This window comes from Microtus pennsylvanicus, chromosome 10 (genome assembly GCF_037038515.1).
Source record: "Microtus pennsylvanicus isolate mMicPen1 chromosome 10, mMicPen1.hap1, whole genome shotgun sequence".
Lineage (NCBI taxonomy): Eukaryota > Metazoa > Chordata > Mammalia > Rodentia > Cricetidae > Microtus > Microtus pennsylvanicus.
In genome coordinates this window covers 33,716,909-33,744,072 of record NC_134588.1, presented here as the reverse complement: position 1 = coordinate 33,744,072, position 27,164 = coordinate 33,716,909, and the positions used below count along the sequence as shown (strand labels likewise).

The 27,164-nt window shown below is 40.2% G+C and overlaps 1 protein-coding gene across 2 annotated transcripts in view; it reads left to right on the top strand.

Annotated features, from left to right (window-relative positions):
* The window catches only part of Nek7 (NIMA related kinase 7), a 129,083-nt gene that overhangs the window by 62,391 nt on the left and 39,528 nt on the right, over positions 1-27,164 (top strand). For both annotated transcript variants that reach the window (XM_075988129.1, XM_075988130.1), the window contains exons 3-5: positions 11,117-11,257; positions 21,997-22,059; positions 23,661-23,771. In XM_075988129.1, coding sequence (XP_075844244.1) covers positions 11,117-11,257; positions 21,997-22,059; positions 23,661-23,771 — 315 coding nt within the window. The remainder of the gene's footprint in view (positions 1-11,116; positions 11,258-21,996; positions 22,060-23,660; positions 23,772-27,164) is intronic.

The window sequence follows — 27,164 nt, the reverse complement described above, 5'->3', positions numbered from 1 at the left end:
GAGTAATTATCTCTAATGGAAAGTTTCATTTTTAACCTCTTCAGTTCAATATGGATCAAAGTGTATTATGTTGTATTATGTGAATTTCAGTTGCTTAGAATTTTTTTATTGTTATTCAATAACAAGACGACTGTCAAATGAATAGTGATTACAACATATTTAAAATATGATTGAGCTCTCTTTGATTTTAGATTGATAATTCATGTTTACATACTTAAGGAGCGAACATCCCTCATATTTCAAAGGACATGTGGAGGGTCTTTAAGGGCTAGGATTCTCGTTTCTGCCCTCTTGGAGTTTGAAGTCATTCAGAAAGATGCGGGTAAGGATGAAGCCTGTAGTCATCAGACTGGCTTTGAAGCTGAGTTCAAAAACATGACTTTAAGAATCACAACCATGAAATATCTATACTTTTGAGGATGACTTTAATAATTGAAAATATCCTGGAATTCTTTAGAGCTATGTATTTACTTAAACAGTAAAATTATTTTTTCCAACAAAATAAGATACAGTTTTACTTAAGACCTATGATTTTATTGTAGTTCACTAATTAGTGCCTCACAATGCTCAATTTGGACTTCAGATTTCTCTTCAATACTTGAAGCTTTTCTAGAATAAGACTAATAATTCTGTGGTAGACATTCCAGATAACATTTAATGTGTAGGTTGGTTTGCTAGAAGTCAGTAGTGCTGGGCTTGGTGGTACATGCATATATAATCCCAGGAGGCCGAAGCTGAACTTGACTTCTCGATCCATGGTGAATTTAATGACAGCCAGAGCTCTAGAGAAGGATCCCTTTTCAAACAACCAAGGATAAAAGATCCCGGGGTTGATCTCTCTGCATATTCCCCAGATATCAGCAGTGTGATTCTGTATTTAGAAACTGGAAGGAAATGGAGGCTGTTCACTATGAGTGTGTAGCGTGAGCTCTGATGTAAAATTGTCTGGGATTAGGTTTTGGTGCTATCGCTTTCTATAGAGGACAAGATACTTTACTGTCTACCATCCTCAGTTTTCCCATCAATAAGTTAGGATAGCGTTTGCCCCATAGAGTCGATATGCAGCTTTCGTCTTGTATATTGATTGGCAATAGTTCCCCTTGGTTAAATGCTAGCATTGATGAAGATGACAGTGGCAGCATAGTGTCAATAATTGTCTTCTTGGGGCTGGAGAGATGACTCCAGCACTACTTGCTGCTCTTGTAGAGGACCCAGCTAAGTCTTCAGCACCCACGTGGTGGCTCACAGCCAACTGTAATGCCAGTTCTAGGGAATCCCGTGTCCTCTTTAGGCCTCATGGGCACCAGACACCCATGCAATGCCTGTCCATGTCTGCCGGCAAAACTCTTGTTTCTAGCACAAATAAGAATACAGCTTTAGGAACAGTGTCCTCTTGTTTGCTTATTGAGGCAGTGTCTTGTGCATCCCAGGCAATCCTCAAGCCTGCTGTGTGTAGCTGAGGCTGATCCCCTTGCGTCCACTGTTATGTTACTGACCACATGCGGGGATAATAGGCCTGTGCCTCCACACTTAGTGCCTGTAACTGTCTCAGCCCACAGGCTTCTGTCATTTGCTTGTTTGTTTTGCTATATCAAGCATTTTTATTTATTATATTTTTATTGTTTATCTTCTTTACAAACTTTCTCACTTAGTCTAGTTTATCTCAGTAAATGAGATTACTGCCCATATTGTGCTCAAGCCCAAAGTCAGTAATATTGCTGTCTCTTTGCTTCTTGGTCCTCATCTGCCTTGGCAGATAGATCTCTTGGCCCCTCCTGATTTCACCTATTCTTCCTATTGCTGTTGCTTCCAGGCACAGCCCATGCCTTTCTGCCTATACTCCACTCATCCCGCTTCGCAGGCCCTTTCCCACACAGCATCCTTAGGGGTTTGCACAGTGTGTCCCAGAACACAGCATGGTGCTTCCAGGGTTAGATTCCAAACCCCTCATTCTTGTCAGACAACTCAAGGGGATTTCATCAGTGCTTATCTGTTTAACCTTATTTCTTAACACAGTCGCCCAAATATGCTCTTGTATCCTGTTTGCTGTCTCTTGAAGATATCAAACTTAATCTTTTTGTTTTGTTTTGTTTTTGTTTTCTAGTGATGAGGATCAAACTCAGGTTCAGGCACATGCTAAAGCAGTACTCTGCCACTGAATTCTACCTCTAGATTGTCTTTTAATTTCAGTATAAAGGTTTCATGTTCAGCAAGGCCATCCCTCCATCGTGTAATCTAAAACTGTGACTCCTTGAAATAGGTTCGTTTCTTTGCATAGTGTGTAAATTTGCAGAGTAAATACCAAATACTGCCATGTAGGCATTGTCTTTTTATTGTCACAGCATTAAATGGTTCTTTTTTGTTTAACTTCCCACATCAGTATTGGTGGGATAAATGATCAGTCTGAAAGACAATCTGTTTTGCTCTGAATTTGCTTTATTACAAGCTTTTTCTTTTACACTATGTTTTTATTAGATGTAGCTAGTAAAGTGAGGAAGATGGGAGTGCATTTGGCTTTAATTGTCTTGCTCATGGTAACTTAATATTTTTCATTCAGTCATTTCATTTAGATGTAGTAATTATTATAGTGGGAAATACAACTGATGGTGATCAAATACCACAAATACCAGATCTCATCATATTAAGTTGCATATTTGCATGTGTTTGTCACTCATTTCCCTCTCCTATTTAAATTAATAAATCTATTTAGAGTGAGAAATGGCTTATTTCTTTTAGAAACAGATGTTGTCTATTGTTCTTAGAGGACTTTAGGGATGGGTGGTGTTTGAAATAAATAAATTTTAGGAAGATACTTTTTCAAATGAAGAAGCCCAGATAGTTGGACACTGATGCTCTGCATGCCATTGTGTTTCTCTCTTCTGGTTTCCAGTGAGATCTGAGTGAAATATATGTTAGAATTTTGTTAGATACGTCGGAAGAGGGGTTCTTATTTGTGTGGTTTGGAGATGAGCCGTATGCTTCAGATAACAAGTGATCACAGCATAAATATCACCACAAAAGGAACGTTGATGGACTTTAGTATCTTGTCAGTTTTCAGTTTTGCAGATATCCAACATTAATATAAAATATAAATATACTAATAACATTAATATAAAATATAAATATATAAACTATATAAAAATATATAAAATATAAACCAATTCATTGCTTAAAGCAAGTAGTAAAGTGGAAAACAATAGGGGAGTTTGCAACAATGATAAAAACCGTATTAATGATGTTAAATATTGCACTTAATTCTGGCTTCTGTAGTGCATCATTGCAATACCTCAAGGAATATCAGGACATAATTTTCTCTCCAGGGAGTTTATGCTGTAACTCTTCTAATTCCTCCATAGAGAATTATCATTAGAATGTTTGCCCCGATCATCTATTGCTCAGTACATGTCCTTGCCTTCAAACTTTAAAGCAAATTATACAAATTAATTTAATCCTAGGAAGTTATTAATTATTTAAATAAGAGCCAGTGTCATACAGAATGCATTTAATTTTAAAACCAAAAAGTGTTCATGTGGGGGAAACACAGCTTAAGTAGAGAAGATGACCATGATTTCTATAGTTCATAAGATTATTGCTTGAGTCCTCCAGGTCAGTGAGACATGCCAGCGAGAGAGCTCAGAACATTAACATAGGAAAAGCTTCATTTACTTGAGAGTTTAATTTCTTAGTTGCCATATATGATTTTGTATATGATGTTTTGGGATCTAAGAATTTTTTCAGAGGATTGCCTTTGAGTACACACACATACAGAAACAGTCTAAAATTAATAATGTACAATGAAAATAATATTAAATACTTTCAAAATTATATTTCTTTCTGTCTATTAATTAAGGAGTTGTGGATGTTGACTAGACAGAAAATAATATTGAAAATCACTTTATACAGCCATGAATTTCTTACTCATATTAGTTGTATTTTAAGGTTTCTTCCAAAAATGAGTGTTTGCAAATATTACATGGGGCCTGAAGTCCTTTTTAAAGACCCTATGCGCTGAACTTCTGAGATCTTCTCCATGTCATTTGTCGTGTAGAACATGCAGTGGTACACCTGGCTAATGAATCATGACCAGAATTCTGTTGTTGAGCCTGTGATTTCTAACTGTTGTAAGCATATTCCAACCATATAGACTAAGTGCCACCAAAGACGCTATAAATTTCATACAGTTTTATCAAGTGTTCAAAGAATTTTGGGTAGAAAGGTGACAGTTACATGTCCTGTGCCGCCCCAGGTGGTCTTCTCACCAAGGGGGTTGGCTGTTTTCATGCATCAGTTGGGAGGATGACCCATGTGGTGATGAATATCCCAGTTGTAAGACCCAGCTCAATACCAGGAGATGCTCGGGACAGCTCTTGAGTATGCCACCGCATAGGCGGAGCACAGGAACGTCTAGACAGCCTCTTGTGGTGACCTAGATAAAGAAGGATCCCAGATGGAGATGGAAGAAGCAGTGCTTGAGTGTCTGTGAACACAGCCAGGAGAGGGGGGTGCTGCAGCCTTTTCTCCAGTCACTGTCCTGGGGAAGGGAGGGTCTCAAAGGACACGAAGCCCTTGTGGGATGCTCGCTTCTGTCCGCGGTGCTTCATGTTCATCGCTCGCCCACATGCAGTTCTCTGAGGTAGCCTCCCCTCCTATTTTATATGAAATAGAAGATGGACCCGGATGGCTTGTTGTCTTAGTCTCTTTTCTGGTGAAATGATGAAAGTACTTTGACAAAGGGAGTGTAAGGGACAAAGGGATTATTTAGTTCACAGTGCCTGTGATGGTAGGAACTTGAAGGGATAGTCCCATGGCACCCACAGGTAAGAAGCGGAGACAGATCCTCTTGTTGATCTCCCTCTCGCTTTCTTCATTCATTCCAGGGTCCAGCCCATGAAATGGTGCTGCCCACATTCAGAGTGGGACTCCCACTCAGTTAACCAAATGAAGCCCTGCCGGGCATGCCCATAGTGCGGTATACTCTAGTCGTTTCTCACTTAGACATCCTTCCATGATGATTCTAGACCAGGCAAGTTGGCAATGGAAATGAACACACACCCAGCTCAGAATGAAACTGGAAACTAGGCTTTGAGCTTAGCCCTGCTGAACACCAGAACCTGTCCCAGTGAGTGCCGTGAAAACACGGTAGACTTTTATAAGTCTGTGGTTAGCCAGGCTTTCCATCAAGGTTGACTTGAAGTGGTGTTCAGTGCTTTTCCACCCAAAAGGACCACAATTTATTACTAAAGTCTCTATTAATAGGTAGGATGGAGGAAATTTCTCGAACTCACCTATTGGAAGGCTCCGAGAGGCAGAGGCTTGCAAATGTGGTATTCGTTTTCATTACACGGTCCTGCTGTCTCTACTAGGCAGTAACTAGAACCTGTCTTAATTCGCTGCCATGCCTTGTGCTTGACACTTTCCATTCGCTCAGAGTGTTCCCGTACATTCTCTTAGTGGAGAGTTCTCTTCTTCCTGGCCTCTGCTTACAAACTAAGAATTTGATCTTGGCCTTTGCTTTTGAAAAATCAGTGTATATAGCAGGAGATCCACGTACATGCAAACAGTCCAAAGCAAGTATGAACTAGAACAGACATTCTTACCCTTCCTAGTGCTGTGGCCCTTTAATACAGTTCCTCATGTTATGGTGACCCCCAGCCATAAAAGAACCTTGTTGCTATTTCATAACTGTAATTTAGCCATGGTTATGAATCATAATGTGGATATCTGATCTGCAGGATGTCTGAAATGTGGCACCTGTGGGGGTCATGACCCATGGGTTGAGAACCGCTGATCTAGAATCTAGCATAGGGCCTGAGTTTGTAGAACACTTTATTGAACTGAATGGCTACTGTCAGGAAGGCTGCTTCAGTTGCTGGAGAGCCACTAAGGCAGGACCCCGGCAATAAAGCTGCTTGAAAGAGCTGAAGATGGTTGTTTTATAGGGGCTAACGGTGGAATTAAGTTGCAGAGACAGCTGTGGTTTGCCACATGCGAGGAAGTTGATCCAGAAGGTGTGGGAACTGGCGAGTACAAAGCCCCGGGGAAGCCAAAGCTTGTGGCACAGCTGTGGCTGGGGCCCATGGCCAGGATACACCGGTGACGTTACAGGCCCCTCCCATATAAGGTATATGTTCACGGTGATAGGAAACAAAGTCAGGTTTTACTCCGATGAAAGTTGAAGACCCTATAAGTGGTACCTTTTGTGCACCTCGGTAGAGAGTGAGATTCCTTTTTCACTCCAAGCCTAGAGCAGCAAAGTCAGTGTAAGTGATTTCACCTGGCTTTTAATGCATCCTGGCCTAAATCTTGTTATTCCTAGTACAATTCAAGATGCTAAACTAATAAGTATGTACATATGCATGTATAATGTATATACATGTAAGGAGACGGGCAATTGAACAACATTTAAAGATATCACTACTCCTAAAAATAGTTCTTTATTGGGACTCACTTGATATCCTTTTTTAAAGCAATAATATGATTCTATCAACAGTAGCATCTGGTTCACAAAATGAAGCCTGGCCTTGAATCCAGTGTCCAATGATGAGACCGGAGAATAGTGCTGACCTGTCTGGGCTCTCCTAAAGGAGCCCTCGTCTCACACACGCTTATTTTTATACAAATTGCGGTGAGATAGTGAGACCCAAGGGTAGTTGGCGATGTGCAGCTATGTTCCTTCTCATGTCAGCTCTCCACATCCTCACTCCATGACAGGACATGGGAGCAGATGAGACAAGCTGTCACTCACCCACACTGCCCTTTGAAGAAAGGCCATGGGGGGAGAAAGGTGCCGCAAATGGGCTGTGAAGCTTACATACACTGCCCACTGTTAAACAGATTACGTCTAATGAAGTGTCTAATGCTCAGGCCATATCAACCTAATCCTTGGTGGCAGTTCATCCCTCAACTGCCAAAAACCACCGCCCTCTGGCCCTCTCTCGCCACTCTGGCCGCCAAGCACAGGGAGGTGCCCAGTCTTAATAAACCAAGACAGTGTGTGATCTGACATGCAAATGTAGGTCATTGCATATGTAAATGTGTGATTACAAACCTGCATGCCAAAACACATTAGTGAGACTTTGCTCTCAGCATGTGGTTGTCACACCGCCTTAGCAATTCATGCTAATATTTGTCAAGTTATTGTGCCGACAGAAGATAGGATTCCCAGTCAGATTGAAAGTATATGGAGTAGACGACAGTGTTCCTGGTAATGAAGCTGTATTTTGCTGTTGAGATTGATGAGATTTCATCAAGAGGATGAATGGTTTCTATGTGTATGGAAGAGGGAATTGCATTTTTTGGATGGTGCATACTGTCCCGTGTGTGCGTGAGTGCTTATTTGTGCTTACGCATGCACATATGCACATGCACACACACGCATGCATTAATAGGTCTTTAACGTTCAGTTCATTACAGCGTGCTCTATGAGACCCTACTCCAATGTCTTCTTTACTTGAAGTTAGCTCATAGAGCAAGTATCCAGGGTCTCAAGAGGACAGTGAAAGGCTTGGAAGGGTATCTTCTTGATTATTTTTTTTTAAAAAAAAATCTGTAGCAGAAAAAAAACATGAAAATATTAAAAATTCCTCTTTCAATGAGGCATTTTGAAAGTTAGACAATTTTTAAACATTGCTACCCATTGAATGTATCTGAAAATGACATTTTTATGTATTTCCATTGTTAAATATGTACCATGTTGTCTTAATTAACATTGTAAATTCAGAGATTACAAAAAAATTTTATAAACAAGCAGCCTGACAGTTTCCTCACTTTGCTTTTTCTTTGTGTGTATGTCTTTTTTTTTCTTATAGTAGACTTCTAAAGTTTCACTGTAAACAATTTCAATAAATTTGAAATTAAACATACCTTGAATCACTGAGTCAAGTTGTGGAGTGTGGTGTCTCATTGTAGGGGACTTTCTTGGTCCCCATGGCAGCAGACCACAAGCTGCGTATTTGGGAATCGCAGGTTTGATTTAATAAGAACTAAATTTGGTTGGCAGAAGTACTGAATTAGACGAGGTATAAACCCTAATGAGTAGGGACTGCTAAGCAGTAGGCACCAGAGTGGAGCTTCTGTTACTGTTGAATAGATATTGCTACTATTATTTTATTATCGTAGTAATTACCCTATGGTCTTTGATAAAATGAATTTGTAATTTTTTAATGCTTTGGTTTATTTTATATATTTTAAAACAAGAATGACTTACTTAAATATTTTTATTACATTTTATATTTATTTTGTATGTGTGCTTGTTCATGTCACAGTGTGTGACAGAGGACAACTTGAGGACAACCTTACTTCTACTATATGGGTCCCTTACATCAATCTCAGATAGACTCTGCAGCAAGTGCCCTTAGTGAACCATATCACCAGCTCAAAAATGGTATTTAAAAAAAATGAATAGTTGGTTTTCTGTGAAAGCAATGTATAACTAGCAAATTATCCCCTACCCCATCTTGAGGAAGAATAGGTTAAAGCCATGGAATTCCATAGCAGAATTTTACAGTTTCCCTCAGTATAATAAATGAGATGCAATTAGCAAGATAAAGTGTAGAAGGCTAGGAGTTAATGTACTGCTCATAAATCAAAAGAGACTCTTGGATAAGTCTGGGACATGGCATTATCAGCCTCACCCAAAGTTCATTTGAAGGCCCAACAGTTCAAGTTGCATATAATTTGTTTGCGAATGGATGCCATCTTTGGATGCATTAATAGGCTTTACTGTTCGTTCATTAGAGGATGCACGAGGCAGGCCCACTGGAATGCTGTGTATACTAGACCTTAGCTCATAGTTACAGCAAGTACTAAGGCTGTGAGATGGGCGCAAGCGTATTCTCAACACCAATTCAGGAATCTCATAAAAACACCAAAAATATTATGAAGCTCTCCTGCCCCCCCAGAAGGGCATATGATTGCTAAACAGATCATTTTATTATGTTATATATATTTAGAGTTACTAACATGATGACCAGGAACATTCCATGGGTATGGGTAATAAGCCCGACAAATGTCAGCATCTGAGAGCATTGGGTGTTCCTTCCACTAATGCTTAGTTTTGTTGTAACTATTTGCTCAAATGCCTGACTGGGTCCATGAATTAGTTATATTAGTACCGTTGTAGAGTTAAAGAACCCAACAAAAGAATGAAGATAATGGTTGAAATTTGTAAGTAGAGTTTTTCTTAAGCCTCGCCACTGTGTATCTCCCCAATACTATGATTGCATCACTCATGGCCCAGTGTGGCCTCTTCTGTGTGTTTTGGGAAGCTGTGGGAAAGCAGAAAAGATTTCTGATTCATTTAGGTTTTGGCTGATTAGCAGTAGTAGAACAATATTTGCAAGAATGAAATTATTTTCGCTTTACTCAAGAAGCTATGAATGGCTACTAGGAGAGGGATTATCTGTTTTCTTCAGTGGAGTGAATGACACTCAGTGTACCAACCACACTCAAAGGAAGGCCCCATACTCAGAAGTCGTTGACCAACACAAAATGGACTCCATGTTTATTTTGTGTGCTTTGTTGTTGTTGTTATGGCTCAGTGGTCTTTTGTCTTTGGGGATTTGGTTTTGTTTTCTTTTTTGTTGGTTTTATCCAAGTAAAAAAGTGAGAGAAGGTCAAGTTGGGTGAGTGAACATAGGGGCTGGGAGAACTGGAGGAAAGGGGAAGACTATGATCAAAATGCATTGTATAACAAATTTAGAAAGAATTTTCAATTAAAAAAGAATGAAGTGATTTCTTCCACAAAGACAATAAAATATTATTTAAAAATATAATACTATAATGGCAAACTTCTTGCTACTGGCAGTATTTATTTATTCATTCATTTATTTACTTATTCAGCTAGTTCAATAGTTTTTCATAAACTAAAAAACTTTCAGGAATTTAAAACTTGTTGCGTGTATTGGTGGACAGTTTAGAGTAAGTGATTATATGTGCGTATGTGTGTTGGGAGACATTGCTGGCTAGTGGAGGTCACAGTCTCCTTCTGGCCTAGTAGCTTCATATCTCCATAGCTCAGCAATATGGAAACTCCCTCCCAGCAAAGATTCCTGCTTTCTACCCAGCTTTATCTGAAGGATGTCTCTAGGCCCAGGATGCTTGAGTTACCTCAGGGATGACTCTTGACACAGTTCCCTGCAAAGGCTCTTCCCCTGATGACCCACATGGTAATTAGGCAAGTGTTGTACCCTTTTTGATAGGCTGACTGCCACGTACAAAGCCCTGTGACAGGAGCTTACCACTTAATGCAAATCAGAGTTTGTCCCCAGGCTCCCCAATCCTATATATTCCTTATACTCTGGAATAAAGTTGAGCTGATTCACTGAAGTCTGTCTCCTTCCCAGAGGGCTGTTTCCATTCGTATCTACAAGCCGTCCGAACCCTTGCTTGCTTCTGTTCCCTCCACCTTTGTGGACCAGTGCAGCCAACAATCCTAAGTAAGAAGCAGAACCCCGTGTGTGTGTGTGTGTGTGTGTGTGTGTGTGTGTGTGTGTGGTGGGCAAGGCTGGGGGGAGTGGTGTGTGTTTCAGTTCCAAGAGTCTTTGAGAAAGAGAGTAAGCACTACACAAAAAAAGAATGTCTGAGACTGGCTTATGGAAGCAGACTAAAGATAAGCTACAGGAAATTCTTACCTAAGATTTGAAAATCCTTCTCATCCTTTATTATCTCTTTCCTTTGATTTATTATGTTTACAGACTTCTCGTTCTTTTGTTTTGTTTATTGAGACAGGGTCTCTCTATGTAGCTCTGGCTGTCCTGGAACTCACTCTGTAGACCAAGCTGGCCTCGAACTCAGAGATCCACCTGCCTCTGCCTTCCAAGTGCCAAGATAAAAGGGGTATGACCCTACACCTGGCTAGCCTTCCCATTCTTAAATGCTGTGTCTATTTCAGCTCATTGCCCCTCCCCCACCCCACAAACCCCCTATAGTGTGAGTTCCTCCAGGGCAGAAGTTGTGGCTTCTGTTTGCTGCTGTATTCTGAGGAGCTCCAATATTGTTGGTGTGAGATATTTGCAACTTTACTCTAGGTAGTATGTTATATATATACCATACCTTTAAGTCACGTCTTTGTGTATATTGTGTAACTGAAACTTTTTTGTACTGTTTTTAATTGCAGAAGGCATTACGACCGGATATGGGCTATAATACCTTAGCCAACTTTCGAATAGAAAAGAAAATTGGCCGTGGACAATTTAGTGAAGTTTATCGAGCATCCTGTCTCTTGGATGGAGTACCAGTAGCTTTAAAAAAAGTGCAGGTAAGATGATTTTAACTGTATAAATCCATGTGAATGTATGGTATCTAAAAACTAGATAGGAAACAATTTCTGGAAAGATTTGGGTCATGAAGCTATAGTTTGAGCATTTTAAGAAAGAACTTTATATTTTAATAGTGTATTTTGAAGGTAATATAGGGTAGAAATTAACTTTCTCATCCCATCTTTGCATGCCCATGCTAAACCTGTCTTGTTATACTTTTATTACGTGTGCCTCTAATAAACAGAAATTAATGTTTACTTTTAACAGTATTTCCAGGCTTTACAATGTTGGCAACTGTTTCCCCCATAACCCACAGTGACTGGAAATGATGGCAGAACTCAAGTGGTAGAACTGAGCTGTCACCGTCACTTCTAACTAGACATTGAAGTAGAAGGTCTCAGCTGATCTGTATCTGTTCACTGTAAAAAGAAGTACTTGCTTCATAAACCAAATTGCATGACACCAGCGAGTGGCAGGTGGCTCTAATTTACCTGGGGGACGTGATGTAGAGGAAATGAGAGGCTCGACCTGTGATCTACAATCTCCGTGTTGGGTCAATGTCATTGCAGAGTCAACTTTGTGGGCCAGTTTTGTTCTTTTTGAATTTATTGAGGATTTTTCGGCTCCTCTCCCAAGCCTGTTCCTAAGCCTGGTATTCTAGTCTCTGTGACCATGGCATGCCCAGGTAGGCATGCCATGGTCATGTAGGCATGCCCACTTTCCAGAGCCCTAAATGTAGAACAAAAGTTCCATTTGTCCTAGTGGGGGTCCTCAGCCTGGGAAGCACTTAGCCCTTGTGTAAAAATCTGAATGGCATCACACAGGTTTACTTGCCTTCTCGGTGAATGAGTTGTTGGTTCCTGCCATCCAGGTCCCATTTTACTGTGTCTCTTGCTCTGAGACCCTTTTGCTCTAGAAACCTCTGAAACCTAACGTTTTCCTTTGACTTTCTTTTACTTCTCACGGGATCAATATGCTTGTAGCAGCCATTACAGAAACAAGGTTTTCATTCATATTTCAAAATTAAAATATTAGGATTGAACACAGAGAGCTTAGAGGGAGAGTGCTTACCTAGCATGTATGAGCCAGTGAGTTTGATCACCAGCACTAGAAAAAAAATATTGAGTGAAAGATCCATATGTCATATGTTTAAGTTATAAGCATTAGTGGTGGTGTCCTTATACTTAATACTCAGCTTAAGAAGTAAACATTAAAATATTTTTTTTGTGCCTTTTACCCATTCCTCAAAGGGATCTGTATTATAAATTTAGTGGCTGCTGAGGTCTCTGAAAAGCGTTGGCTGGTCAAACAACACTTGCATGATATTATTATATGCTTTTATTAGTATGCACATGCAAACGATTCTTTTTAATTTGTGCCTAAATGTAGAGAAGGTAGTCTCTTGAGCATTCTTGTATATGACAAGTTAATTCTGGGTTGTTTTTCCAAGTTGGACTAGTTTACTTTTTCCTGGCAGCAGAAGACTGAGGCAAGAGGGTGGTTTTGAGTTTGAGGCCAGCCTGGGTTATATAGCGAGACCAATATAGGATACAGATGTCAATGTTTAAGAAACACATACCTTGGGGTAATATTACTCCTCTACTAAAGACTCTTTAATTTGTATTGAAACTTTATTAAGTTCCGATTTAGTAGTCTGACTATCAGGACCAAGAGTTGGCTTAAAACACTTGCATATTAATATAAACCCTGTGGCATGGACTCCTGATTTAAGTAAGACTTTACAGAATAGAGATGCTAGTTTGAGCTGTTAGGAGTGTAAGTCAGGCTATAAATGGGAGGAGTTGGAGTTAGGAAGAGGAATTTGAGCAGTGGAAGACAAAGGATTCTCTACAGACCCATCTTTAGGTAGATTCCAATAGTCTCTAAATGAAATTACAAATTCCTCATTCGGTTCCTCATGGAGAGGAAACCTCACCTTTTCCCAAAGGTGGTGGAGGGGGCCAACGGATAAAATTGAGGGGCTTTCTTGGCTCCTGTCTTGGTTTCCAATGACTGTAAGTGTGGAAAAGAAACAGGGCTCTAGCTCTCTGCTGTGATGAGTTTTTAGTGCCAGAACCTTGATGGTAGAACCAGGAAGAAGGAGGGAGTGGGGGTTGGCTCCTGGGAAGGAACATTAGCACTTCTTATATTCATTCTCCCAGTAGCATCTGGACTCTGTCTCCTTGCCTGTGTTTCGCCCTTGGTAGTTTGGAAGGCTGACAAGGAGTGTGTTAGTTTGTAGAGTTGCGTTTCTGTTCAGCTTCCAATGTCCTCTTTGCTTCTGGCTGCCCCCATTTGCTGCCGAATGCTTCAGGTGCGGTGGGAAGTTGTCAGTTTGCTTTGGGTTTTGTCCTTTCTCTTCAACTGTTGATGCTGTGCTGTCTCCCGTTTAAACATAACTTTGAACGGGAGAGACAGATGTACCTAGCTTATTTGATTAGGGAACGGCCTTTCAAGGCTTTGTGAGGAGAAATGCATTTGCATCTCAGACATGGTATTGATTTCTGTGATGTATTACACTTGTGCTGAACAAGGGACACCACTGTTTTCCATTTTCAAAAATAGTAATCGGCTCTCCTTACAAGGAAAGAGCATTGCTAACCAGGTGATGTTCTGCTGTGAATACTTCCAAGCAAATATTCAGAAAATTCCTGAAGACCCAAATACTGAATTTTAAGCCTACATCATTAGTCTCAGAACTACTATTCCCAACCCTTGTGAAAATCCTTCCAGAATGTTTTGGCTGTGCACTGGGCAGATGCTAACGTATTGCTTCTGTAATTATTTTCTTGTTTGCAAATCTGTAGTGGAATATTTATAACTTCACCATCTGATCTCTGAGCTCATCAGTGAGAGCCCGTAAGGACTCTGTCCCCCATCATGCACTTCACTTCCGTAGGGCCTTTAAGAACCAGTGTGCCAAGTTCTAGCTACATCGCTGCAGCTTTGCCTGTGTCTGTAAGTGGAAGGAGTGTCTGTTCTGACCTTGTGGCTCCTTTGAAATTATAATGAAATCTGAAAGCCTAAAGCACTATCTTTCAAAAAACCCACACCCATCATTTGCAGAGAGTAAGATGGTATGTACCTGATGTAACCATTCCGAACCGCTACGTGCTAATTTCCCCATTTCTAGTTTTCTCGTGCACAGCTTCCCTTCCTGCTGCTGATGCAGTTAATTCCACCTGCATTCTTTAATTATTTAGTGTCATCAGCCAGTGAATAAGACTTTGAGACCAAAATATTTGTGCTGGAACTTAATGAGATTCTTATGGTGGTGGGTGGTAGAACAAAGGCATTTCTAAAATCCTGGCACACAGCTTGAGGGGTGCAGCCTAAAGGAGCACAGATGGGGGGAGGGTACTTTCGTAGTCTGTGTATGGAGCAGGTGACTCTCAAACCTCTGCATTTCATATGGTAAGGTTGTTGAGGAAAGTTCTTGGATCTTAGCCATAGTCGCTGTCTGCTATTTTTAGCTCCTTGGTTAGAGCAGTAAGACTGGAGTGAAGACACTGACCTTACCAGGGGAGAAGTAGGAATTTGGGGTTACTGTACCTCAAGTTCTTTGGCTATTATAACTGTAAGTTTTCAATACAGCCAAGTAATTTGATCCATAGTTCACTAAAGTCTAATTCTCTTCTTCCTAGGTTTTATGTACACATGATAGTATTTTAAAAACATACTTCATGTGTATTATAAAAATTCCATTTTGAACATTTTGTTCAAATTCATCTTTGTGATCTTATGAAACTTCTGAAAATGTATTCTTAGGTGTTTAGTAGTTTACTCAGTTTTAGTTATTTTAAAGCATTTGTTACATTTATTAATATAATTTTAAAAATTGTCAAATACAATTTGCCATTTTGCATACAATAATTTTAAGTTCTGGATCTCCATACATATAGTTAGATTTCGTATGTATGTATGTATGTAATTTTGTGTGTATGCATGCGCTTCTGTGCTCATTAGAATTTTGTAGACAGTGATGGCTTCCTCTGCAATGCTTCCTCATCAACCAGTTGATGTCGATGTCTTCACAGCATCTTTAATCTGTGCTGCTGAGTTGGCTGTGACCACTGAACTTGCCTTGTAGTTTTTATGAAATTTCATTGTTTCATTCTGTAGACTTCTTGCAAACCTGCAGTTAATGAAATACTGGAAAATGAGGAGGATGTGTAAGGGACACACAGTCAGCATTTTCTTGAGTGGAGAACAGTTGAGGCAGTGGAGGTAAGGGTCCCTTGAAAAGACAAATCAGCTTTAAAGTAAATTAGTCTCAATTAGTAAAGTAGTCTGAAGAGTTAAAGCTTATTGGGCCAGTAAGATGGCTCAGTGGGTAATGGTGTTGGCCATGCAAGCCTGGTGACCTGATTTCAGCACCCAGATCCCATGGATGGAATGAGAGTCAACTCTCAAGAATTGTCCTCTGACCTCTTCTTGTGAGCCATGATAGGTATACCTACATTCGTATGCACAACACGCAGGTACACGCACACCACAATTAATAATACAGGTTTAAAAGCTAAGGCTTTCTAGTGCTTACAATCTTATTTGAAATCTTTATAGGCATAACAAGTAGCACCTGTGTAGTCTTTCTGAGTGGTTCACTGGTTAGGTGGGTAATCCATCTATGTGTTACTTTCATTGGTTAATAAAGAGACTGCCTTGGCCTTTGATAGGACAGAAAATTAGGTAAGCGGAGTAAACAGAACAGGCTGCTGGGTAGAAGGTAGTTGCCATGATTCTCTGACCCGAGACAGAAGCAGGTTAAGATCTTTTCCGGTAAGCCACCACCTTGTGGTACTACACAGATTAATGGAAATGGGTTAATCAAGATTTGAGAGTTAGCCAATAAGAGGCTAGAGCTAATGGGTTTAAACAGTGTTTAAAAGAATACAGTTTCCGTGTAATTATTTCGGGGCTAAGCTAGCCGTGCGGGAGTCGGGCAGGACGAAAAGCAGGACCACATTTAGTGTAAACAGATGACTAATGTTAAAATGTATTCTACCTGAAACTGTGAGATTTTCTGATGTTTAGTCCCAGGAGATAAATGCAGCGAAAGTCACTTTTTATTTCTACTGTTGAAGGTTTTTATGACATTTATTAATATTTGTTGAAGCTCTCCTATCTGACAGCTAATATTGTGTGCTAGGGACTTGGTAAATGAATTCATTGTGAAGGACAGATAATAAATCAAGTAAGTACAGACTAAGCAAATGAGCATGTTATACTAGAGTCAAACATGGTGGAGGGGCGCAGCTTTCTGGATTGTGTGTGGCAGGGCAGAATCTTCCCTGATGGGAAATCTAAGCTGAGGTGGAGGAGAGTCCTCGGCCATCCAGAAGGCAGGAGGAAGGAAGTTCCCTGAACAGAGCAGTCCCAGGCTGCAGAGAACAGGAGAGTTTCAGAATTGACCAAGGGCTTCTCACTGTGTTGGGTTCCAGAGCTAGAAGTAGCTTAGACATTAGAAGCTGCTTTCATAGACTGTGGAGAGAAGTTTTTATATTTTGCTATAACAGCAAGGGAACCATTGAAGGGGTTTGCATGGGGTGAGGAAAAAAGGCTAGACTGTTTTTAAAGATTAAACAGACAACTGTGCAAAAGTGGTTTATCATTTTTGCTACATAATATAATCTACAACCTGCTACTTGAGAAGTATTCAGGTATTAAATAATTATTACTTATGAAATGAATGTGATAAAAGCATGAAATTTTGAACATTTTGCAAATATTAATTAGAGTACAGCAAATTCATTGAGCTGTGGTTTCCACATAGGAGGTAGTTTTGAAGGGCAATACACTGGTCCTTTGTTCTGACCCTGTTGTTTCAGTGAGTCCAGCCCAGTTAGCATTCCCACCTCCTCACAGCCCATTCCCACCTAAGGCCTCCCCTTCTGAGGCACAGCATAGTCATTTGCAGTGTGGCTCTTTTCATGGCCACCTCACACCCTGTTCTGTGTCAGTAATCTCACGCTTTCCTGTGTAGAAGACAGCGCCCTTCTCCTTTGTCTGTTAGTACTTTCGTTTTGTTTTTAAGTGTACTCTCAGTCTCTCTCTCCTTCCCTTTCTCCCTCCTTTCCTTCTTCCCTCCCTCCCTCCCTTCCTCTTTCATCTACTCTTTGGCACATTTGGCCTGTTCTTGATCTTTCTGAAGCTAGGCTCCTGGTGTCTGTTCTGTCTCCAAGTCTCAAAATCCTCTTCTAACTCTTCTATCTACTCTCATCTCTTCCAGTTCCTTTTTCAAACCGTACTTAGTTATTTGCCTCATCTGACCTTCAAGACCATTCAATATTATTTGGACTTCTTATTTGGTATTTATCACTTGATTTAATCCTGCTCGGTTATTTTAATAAATTCTAGGATAGCTGCTATCACTTCACAGCCCCTCTGTCTCTTTCTAATCTTAGTCCTCATGTGTCTCCAGTGTTCAAGTCTTATTTGTTTGTTCACAGTCATTTTTCCAAGTCTCTCAGCATAGGGGGCTCAGGATATGTCTTGAGAATTTGCTGCTTTCCTTTGGCAGTATATTCTTTACATTTCTAATGAGTATATTCTAACCCCTGTATCAGAAGCCCCTCACATCAAAGGGTTAGATTCCCCATTAGCCACAGCCCCTATGCGGTCACGCCAAACAGCTCATCTCCTCTCCAGCATGCTTTATGATTATTGCTGTCTCACCTTCCCTAACTAATCAGGTACATTGGATGCATCTGTTTTTTTCCTTCTTTCTCATCTCCTCCCCCCTGCAAGCGGCTGCATTTCTTCCTCATGAGTCTCCTTTCCCTACAGACATTCCCAGTTCACTTTATTCCTGGTATCTTTAGAGAAACTGTTGCTCTAGTTCCCTGAGGCTTCCTCATACTCCCCTGGTCCTACCCTAGGGCTTTCTTGCCTCTCCTCCCTTTATTTCCTTCCAAAGGCTTTCCTTTCCCCACTCCATTTGGGAACAGTTCTCAGTTTAAAAAAAAAATGAGGTTTTACTGTTTCTCCTGCACTGCGTTCTCATGGCAGCTTCCAGTTGCATAGCTCTCCATGGTTGCGTTCCCTACACGGTTATGTATCCCTACGCGGTCATGTACCGCACACTGTTGCGTACCCCTGCATGGTTGTGTACCTCTGTTTGGTGGCTTCCTCAAGAGTAGCCTTTACAGGCCATAAAGCTTGCTGTCTTTCTAGATTTCATAAATTATTAATAAAACATGAATTTTGAAATATTTTCTTCAGATTTGTAATTTAAAAGAAACCAGAGCCAGGTGGTGGTGGTGCATACCCCTAAAACCAGCACTTGGGAGGCAGAGGCAGGTGAATCTTGGAGTTCGAGGCCAGCCTGGTCTATGGAGTGAGTTCTAGGACAGCCAGGGTCACAGAGAGAAACCTTATCCTGGAAACAAACAAACAGACATCAACAAATCCCCAAAGAATACAAGCAAGCAAGCAAGCAAGCAGTCCAAAAAGAGCTCACATTAGTACTGGAAGTTAGACTACCCTGTATTGACAAGTTTGCTGAGTTATAGGGCATGCCCCTAGGGACAATTCAATAGTTATGGAATAATTGGACACAAAGAGGTGTCTAGGTCCAGCCCATCATATGGCAGGTCCTTGTGGAATCCAGGAGAAGGACATAGGACTCTGCCCACTAACCTCTGGTCTGAGTGTGTGGCTTAGCATGTCTCAGCTTCACTGTGCCCAGTACCTTCCACCCACCATGGCTACACTTGGTAGCAAGCTTTTGTAGACAGGGCGGATTGTCTTTTGTCTCCTACCCAGTAAAGGCTTAGGGTTCTGGCTGCCCACTTGGTAGCTTGAATAGAGGGATGGAAGCCTTCTGACGGTGAGGTTAAGAGGGATACAATATTTAAGTGTGAGGGCTGAAGGAGGAATGAGGCACTGGCCCATGGAAGACAAGGCCATTCAGTGTAGGAACAAGCTGCTCAGTTCGTTTATTCGAGTCCTTTAAAGTACCGTGGCCAGGAGATGATTTCTATGTGGGAAGTTTAAAGTAAAATATTTACACTTTGTATATAGGTGCACATATGAATATTTTACACTCAGTGTGTGTGTGTATGTTTGTGTTTGCTACATTTCATGTGTCATTTCATAATAGTTTAATGCATTCTTTTTAAAGAGACATTTCTTTTAAGTTACATGAATGATTCTTTTTGAAGATAAACTGATGTTAACTTTTGAGCTTTGTAAGTTATGAGTAATTTGGGTAAAATTCGAAGATGACAGAGAAATTCTTTTAAAAATGATTCAGAGAATATCAAGAATTTATCAGCCATTACTTACTTAACAACAGCTAATAACTGGTTCTAACCAACAATAAAATAAAATTTGAAGCCCAATGAAAATTTGGTTTGAAAATAATACCTCCTTGAAGCCTTCCTTGTACACGTGTGTTATGTAGAAAGTGGTTTTTGTTTTACAAAACTAGAAATCTTTTTTTTTTCTTTTGTCTTTCCTTGCTCATTAAATCACCAGGCGGCTTTGAGTCTGTGGTGGGAATGCCTTATTCCAGAGACCCAGCCTTTCCTTGTGTCTTGACATGTAGACTAAAGAAAGATAAGATATGCGTTTCCAGTTAAATGCATTTGTAAATATGTTTGGTTCAGAACATGTTGTCACATTAAGTGTGCCAGCGAAGAGGATTCCTCCCCCAGGATTTAAAGAGCAACCTTTGATACTGATATATTCAGTCAAAAATAAAACCCAGCTCACAATTCTAAATTGGCTGAAATATAATATGAATGGAATAAACATGCCTTCCGTACAGCATGCACATGTATGTGTGTGCATATGTGTGTGTGTGCAGGATTTTCTAAAGGCATTGTGCTTCAGACTCTTAGGTTCTTGTTTCTCAAATATTCTCCCATCTAAGAGGCGTTGGTTATTGAGATTATTTCTATGAGTCTCTAGATTTGTGGATTTAGGTCTTTTTAATTCCTGAGACCACCCTTCTCCTTGCTCCTCCTCTTGGGCTGTTTTGCCATAGGTATCCCATGATTATCCCATATGCCAACTTTTCTAAGTAGGTTCAGTTATCTCAGGGCCTAAAGCCAGTGGTTCTGAGCATGGCATCAGCCTTCATGATTAGGCGAGAATTTATGATTTCTATTGGTGCTCATTTGTGTGTGTGTGTGTGTGTGTGTGTGTGTGTGTGTGTGTGTGTAATTTCTATAGACAAGGTCTTTTGTATCCTAGACTGGCTAAAAACTTTAGTTGAGGATTACTTGGAACTTAGTGCATAATGTTCCTCTTCTCTTCAATAAGGGTGACACGGGATATAGGTTAACATTAGTTGTTTTGTTTTAATTCCTGATTTTGGTTTCCATTTATATCCAATCTATTTCGTCTCTCTACCAAAACCTCATATAGAGAGCAACTTGACAACTGGCAAAACCCCTTCTGCCCTCTCCTGAACTCTTTCTCCTCTCTCTTCTGCTACTCTGAGCTCCTGTTTTTACTATAAAAAGTAGGACTCGCTACAGTAAACTGGAACAGGCTGAGCTTCAGTTCTTTAGTCTAGAGGTTTATAGATGTTATGCTTATCTTAAATTTTTAAATTAATATCCTCATTTGATTTTTTACTGCTTTTAACTGAGGCATAATTGTAAATCTTGATGGATACACTAATAATTTACTACATATGTGCGACATGTGGTGATCAGAGCAGCAGAATTCCTGTCACTTCTCACTATTGGGGAGCTACAAGCACCCCTCTTCTAGTTCCTCCTTAAAAGAAAGTAGGTAATGAGTTAATATTTATAATCTTCATCCTGCGGTGTGCACTCTAGAACATGCAGAACCTCCACTTGTTATATAACTGTGCCTTGTTACCCATTATCCAACTCCACCCCTTCTTAACCTTAGTGACCACTGTTCTATTATATTGGGTTTATTTAAATATGAGAAAATTAGAGCCCTGTGCAGCTTTAAATATTCAGAAGGACAGCTATTAAAAGTTCTTTTAATATAAACTGTAATTATGTGCCCTTATCAGAAAGTCATGTCTATGAGTCAGATGTCTTTCATTCTGGCTGGTAGAAGCCACTAATTTTTTTCTACTTTTAATATTAGCCCTTCCCCTCATGGGGGTTCCCTTTATAGGTTTCCAACATTGCACTTTATACACACATTATTCATAGATAATTACTTGGTAGTCATCTATGAGTGTTAGACTTTAGACCAGGCCAGGGCAGTGTGAGAAGTCACCAGCTGTGGAGCTGGAGAAAGACACAGGCTTCCAGCCTCAGTCTTACTCCCGGTGTGACTGTAATCGTATCACTGTTAGCTCCATGCCTCCCTCCTTGTCTCTGACCTGCAGCCAGCTTTTCCTGGGTAAGGTTATAGTAAAAAGGGCAACACCTACTGGGAGGTGTCAGTATTCTTTGCCAAGTTAAAAAGATTTGCATCTGGGTGATGGTGGCACATGTCTTTAATCCAAGCACTTGGGAGAAAGAGGCAGGTAGATCTCTGTGAGTATATAACCAGCTGTTTGCGTTTGGAGGAAAGGCATCTAAGGTTTTTGTTGTTGTTTTGCATTAACATAAGATAAAGTTCTTATGGACCTTCACAGTAAATAACTGCAAATAAAAGTTTTATCTCTATGTGTTTACATATATATGTATGTATGTATGTGTATATGTATATACACACACAGAGTATGCGTTATTATGAATTTATATGTTAGGCTAAAGTATAGGCCACTATTTTATTAAATGATTCTAAACTTTATTTTTAGATATTTGATTTAATGGATGCCAAAGCACGTGCTGATTGTATCAAAGAAATAGATCTCCTTAAGGTAAATAATGACCTATGGTCTGTTTATTAAAATTCTGAACGTGTTGATAAAATGACTTATCAAAATGTCATATTTCACAGTAGAACAATCTTTAAGGCTTGCTTGATGACACACTGGTTTTAAATAACACTGCACAAATTAAGAGTATGTATGTTTTGGAGGATATAATTTTGATTTATGATAAAATAATTAAATCAAAATATTAGGTATAATCCACTTTTTCAAAGCAGAACAGATCTATAGTCATAAACACTGGAGAACTGTTTTTGTAGAACATTCTGTGTAAGCCTATCCTACTTGTTAAGTAATATAAGTGCATAGTGGTGTCTCGTCATGGTATGTCATGCACATACATGAGCCTGGACGAACCCAGACGCTTCACATTTATAAACTTTGAAAACCCTCACTTCTGTGGACTTAGGCAAAGTGAACAGAGAGAGTGTGCCAGGAATCAACATTCGGTTCCCTGTCCACCCGAGAGTGTGACGAGGTTCCAGTACCCGGGACAGTCATTCTTTTACAGAATGACCTTTGCTGTATTTTTTATTTGTTTTCAGTCAGGTACAATGGCCCATACTTGTGATCCCAGCACCTGGGAAGTCAAGACAGGCAGAACCTGAGCTCCAGGCCAGCCTGGGCTGGGAAATAAGAGCTTCTCTTTAAAGAAAAGCAAAAGCGTGGGGTTTTGTACATCTGCACTTTTTCTTAACATGTCAGCTTTGACCAAAGTATTTCAAAACTGCTTTTCCACTCTTCACATTTGAAGTGACTGGTTTACGCACGCACGCGCACACACATACACACACACACACACACACACACACACACGCAGGCGCACAAATGTGCGCGCACACACACACTTTAAAAATAGAAATAGTATCACTATGAACAGTACAGAATAAAAACTTGAATATAAAGAAATTTTTGAGAATTTCTCTTTGAGAAATTATGTCTTGTGTTAAACTTGTTTAAAGTTTGAGCAGAAAAGTTGTTAATGTGGTTACTGTGTATATTTCTACAAGGTGAGATCAAAAGTTGTTAATGTGGTTACTGTGTATATTTCTACAAGGTGAGATAGTATTTTTAGGGATGATCTCAGTCAACTCACACAGACAGGTTCCACATGTTTTTATCTCTTGATGTACAACAGTATCTAGTTACTCTATAGTCAGTGTTAATTGTGGTATTGAGCAGTCGAGCTGTCTAGGAACAGCTCTAATTTTAAAAGAAGGAGCATAAAGAGACACTTTTACAGCCGAATGTTCTTGTATGACAGTTCTCATTTTGAAGGATATAATTTTGAGCAATTAATGATTCAATTCTAGCATTCACTTACTGCATTTATTTATATGCCTACTAGTCATTGCAGTACTTAAAAAAGTCTTGAGTACATCATTTATTATATCTAATAAAATATTAAAATAAGTTTATTCATATCTAGTTTTACTTTGAATAATTATGTGTTTTAAAATTGACTGTCATAAAAATATGCTGTCAAGATATTTGCAATTTGAAAATGAGTTGCCATAGCTAAATTAAACTTATTAAAACTTTACTACAATTTAAAATAAAACTTTTTGATTTCTGCTGTTTTTCCTTAGCAACTCAATCATCCAAATGTAATTAAATATTATGCATCATTCATCGAAGATAATGAGCTGAACATAGTTTTGGAATTAGCAGATGCCGGTGACCTCTCCAGAATGATAAAGGTAAGTTTGGGCGTTTGTTCTGTGGAATGTGTACCGAGGTAGCTACTTTCAAGACCTCGCTGTAACAGTTGGCATATGGCGGGCGGGAAGGATGGAAGTGGTGATGAAGTTGACTTAGCAAACTTCACCTAAATTACCTTACATTTCTAAATGCACCCGAATCACTTGGAAATAGCGACTTGTTTTCTGAAGTTGGAGTGTTTCAGCTTGTGACTCAGGAGCAGCCTGGTCTTGATCCTTTGTCTTCAGACCTAAGGGAAAGGGGGAAGAAAGAAATCCCACGTTGGAGAAATAGCTTGATTATTAAAGTGCGTGCCACACAAGAATGAGCAGCTGAGAGCATATCTCCAGAACTCATGTAAAAAGCCGGGTGCAGGAGTAGGAACTGTTATCGGAGCTCTCGGCAGTGGAGACAGAGGGGTCCCTGGAACTCCCTGGCCTGCCAGTAGAGCTGTTTTGGTGAGCTCTAGGTTCAGTGAGAGACCTTGTCTCAAAATAGAAGATAGGGAATGGTTGAGGAAGACATTAGCCTCCAACTTTTACATAGACATACACACCCCTGCTCACGTGTAAACACACAATCCATGCGTTTGTGTGTTTGTGTACACACACACACAGACACATGCATAAAGGAAAGAAATCTAAGAGCAGCTTAGAAGCTGAGCTGAGAGGCCTCCTCAGAGAAGAATTTGGATGTCTGTCTGACTGAAAAGCTGTTTCGCGTTTTTCCTTAAAAGCGTATTAATTGGGTTTATGTTGAGTTGCAGTAATAGAAACCACTGAATGAGAGTAAGTTAAGAAACTGCTCATCCTTGTGTATGTTACTTCTCTGCACCACTTTCTCTAAAATATAATTCACAGGGACATTGCAGTGATTAAATCCTTTTATGCTCATCCAGATCTTAAAATCGTGTTTCACATTCAGCTTCAGTCCCCTGATATAGCCTCACAGACATATTTCTCTCTAAGATGTTGCTTGCCTCCCACTACCGTACCCTGGGTGGTAGGGGAAAGACGGTGCAGAGTCAACGGCACAGACTCTGGGAGTCAGGGAAGTGACGGAGCAGACTCATTTATTGGGGACTTTAGGTAAACTTATACGCCCCTTCCCAGGACCTAAGGATTGGTGTCATCTGGAACCTGTGTTGTCTCTCCTTTATTGGCTCCGGCCATCTGATGTCATGGTGTCCTCAGTCTCAGGCACTGAGACCAGCTCCCAATTGGCTCAAGGGGAAGTTACCCATGAGCATACTTGACTGACCCTGAGGGTTTTTTTTTCCCAGACTGTCACGGTCGGTTTCAGCTGGCTGTAGGCTCCTCCTACAACAAGACAGGCTGCATGATAGCCTATATTTAAATGGCAGTGCCAGCTAGGCCTCTGTTATTGTGGAAGGCAAATTAGACAGTGTGGGAACAAATCAAACCAACCAAAGAAGAAAAACAAAGGTGGTGAGGTAATTTAGACCCTTCTAAAGTCAAGGAATCACCCACTGTTGCCTCCATTTTGGTTGAGACTGAAGGCTTGAAGAGGAGTAACAGCGTTGCAGAAGTAAAGGGGCTTAAAAGTTAGGGATACCCTGGGTGGAAGCTTTTAGGGTAACCTGGCTGTAGGTGGACTTGATGTTCTGGTTTCCTGGCAGGATTCCACGGTGATTTCAAGTTCTGTTTCCGTGAGGGGGTCTGGGTATTGTCAGCTTGTGCACTGAGTTTTTGGACTAGCAGAATCTGGTAAATCGCTAATAATCTGTTGCAGGATATTGAACCGAGAGTGCCAAACATGCTCCTTTCATCCTCGCCAGGATCCTGGGAAGTAAATGCAGCACTTTAAGAGCATAAGAAAGTACCATTGCTAGCACATAGCAGAGCTAGGCCTCTGGAAATTAGGTCTGTTTAGTACACTAATCCACACGTTTCCCTTTGATAGTCCTTAAAGATTCCTGTGTAGCAGGATTCCTTTGATTATCAGGCGCAAGTACTTGACCATCCACTCAAAAGAATGGTGTCACGACTTACATCTCATTTCTAGATTTTCTGACCAAGGTGTCCAATAGTTAAGAACTCTTCTCCTGAGCGGGGCTTCTCTATAGACCACGGTCACTTGTATCACTCGGATTCTGGAAGTTGAGGACACTTGGCTGGTGTTTTCTAGTTTCAGCACTCACTGTGTGAGATGAAGTAAGAAGGGCTGGGGAATAGATGAGTGATAGAGTCCTTGCCTAGCCCATTCGATTCCCAGCACAGGCGGGGGGAGAAAAAGAGCAATGGTATTACTTTGTGGGAGCTGCCTAAGCACGGTATTTAAAGTGAATCCCTTCCAACCAGTTATCTGATGTTCTGGCTCAGGGACTTCCCACCACTTACTTAAGCTGCCAACTGCCAAAGTATTTCTTTGCAAGTTAAGGAGTAATAAAACTTTATAGTGGTAGCTTTAAAAGGAAATGAGGATGTCTTCTCTGTCCACTTCTAGTGGACCACCTGGCCTCCCAACGGTTTGAACATACAAAAGGAAGCTGTCTTTACAAATGACTACAGCTTACATAAAACTATTTGAACTTATAGGTGTGAGGTTTCTTTTCTTCTATTTTTCTGTCACTACTAAGCTGGTGGTGCTGTTGGAAAGAGTAAGTTTTTTCTCTAAGGAAGATCCAGAACACCAGAAGTCTATGTGGAATGAGTAGTACTCCTATAGACAGGTGGAGCCATCCTTGCTGTGCTCTTGAGGCTTCTGACTAAAGTTTGCAGATGTGTATGACGTAGTGGACTTTTTACAGGGGGAATTTTTTAGCAGTATCACTCAATTACTCATAAATTGTGAGCATGACAATTTAATGTACTTTGGTAAATCCTAGAGTTTCTGTGCTCCTCTCTCATGTATGTTAGCGTGTAAGCTTTTGGGTGATACTTGAGCTTTCTGGTGAGTTCTGGCAGTGTTTGTGTAGTCTAGGTATAAAACCTTCTGAGGGTTCCTTTAGATCTCAGATCTAAAACATGAAGGTCATATTGTCAAACCTGCAGATCTTTCGTCAAACAGCTGTGACTGTTAAGTTTGAATCTCTAAGGTCACTTCCTGGTGGATCACTTTGGATCCCAGGTATATTTGTGTGTGTGTGTGTGTGTGTGTGTGTGTGTGTGTTTTCAGTATGCTATTTTAGACTTGACCAAATCTTCGTTTTGCGTTCAGAGGAATAATGTAATAAATTTGAATGATCTGACTCGAAGATCTCCTCTGGTTCCTTCTGAGTAGAATTTTATTATGGATTACAACAATTGCACATACATTTATGTTTGTTCCCCTCTATATGGTTTAAGCTTTGTGCTTATCCACTGTCTTAAATACAAAAGGCCTTCTTGTCTTGAATTTGTTTTCTCTAGTTAACATTTTCCAGAGGTAAC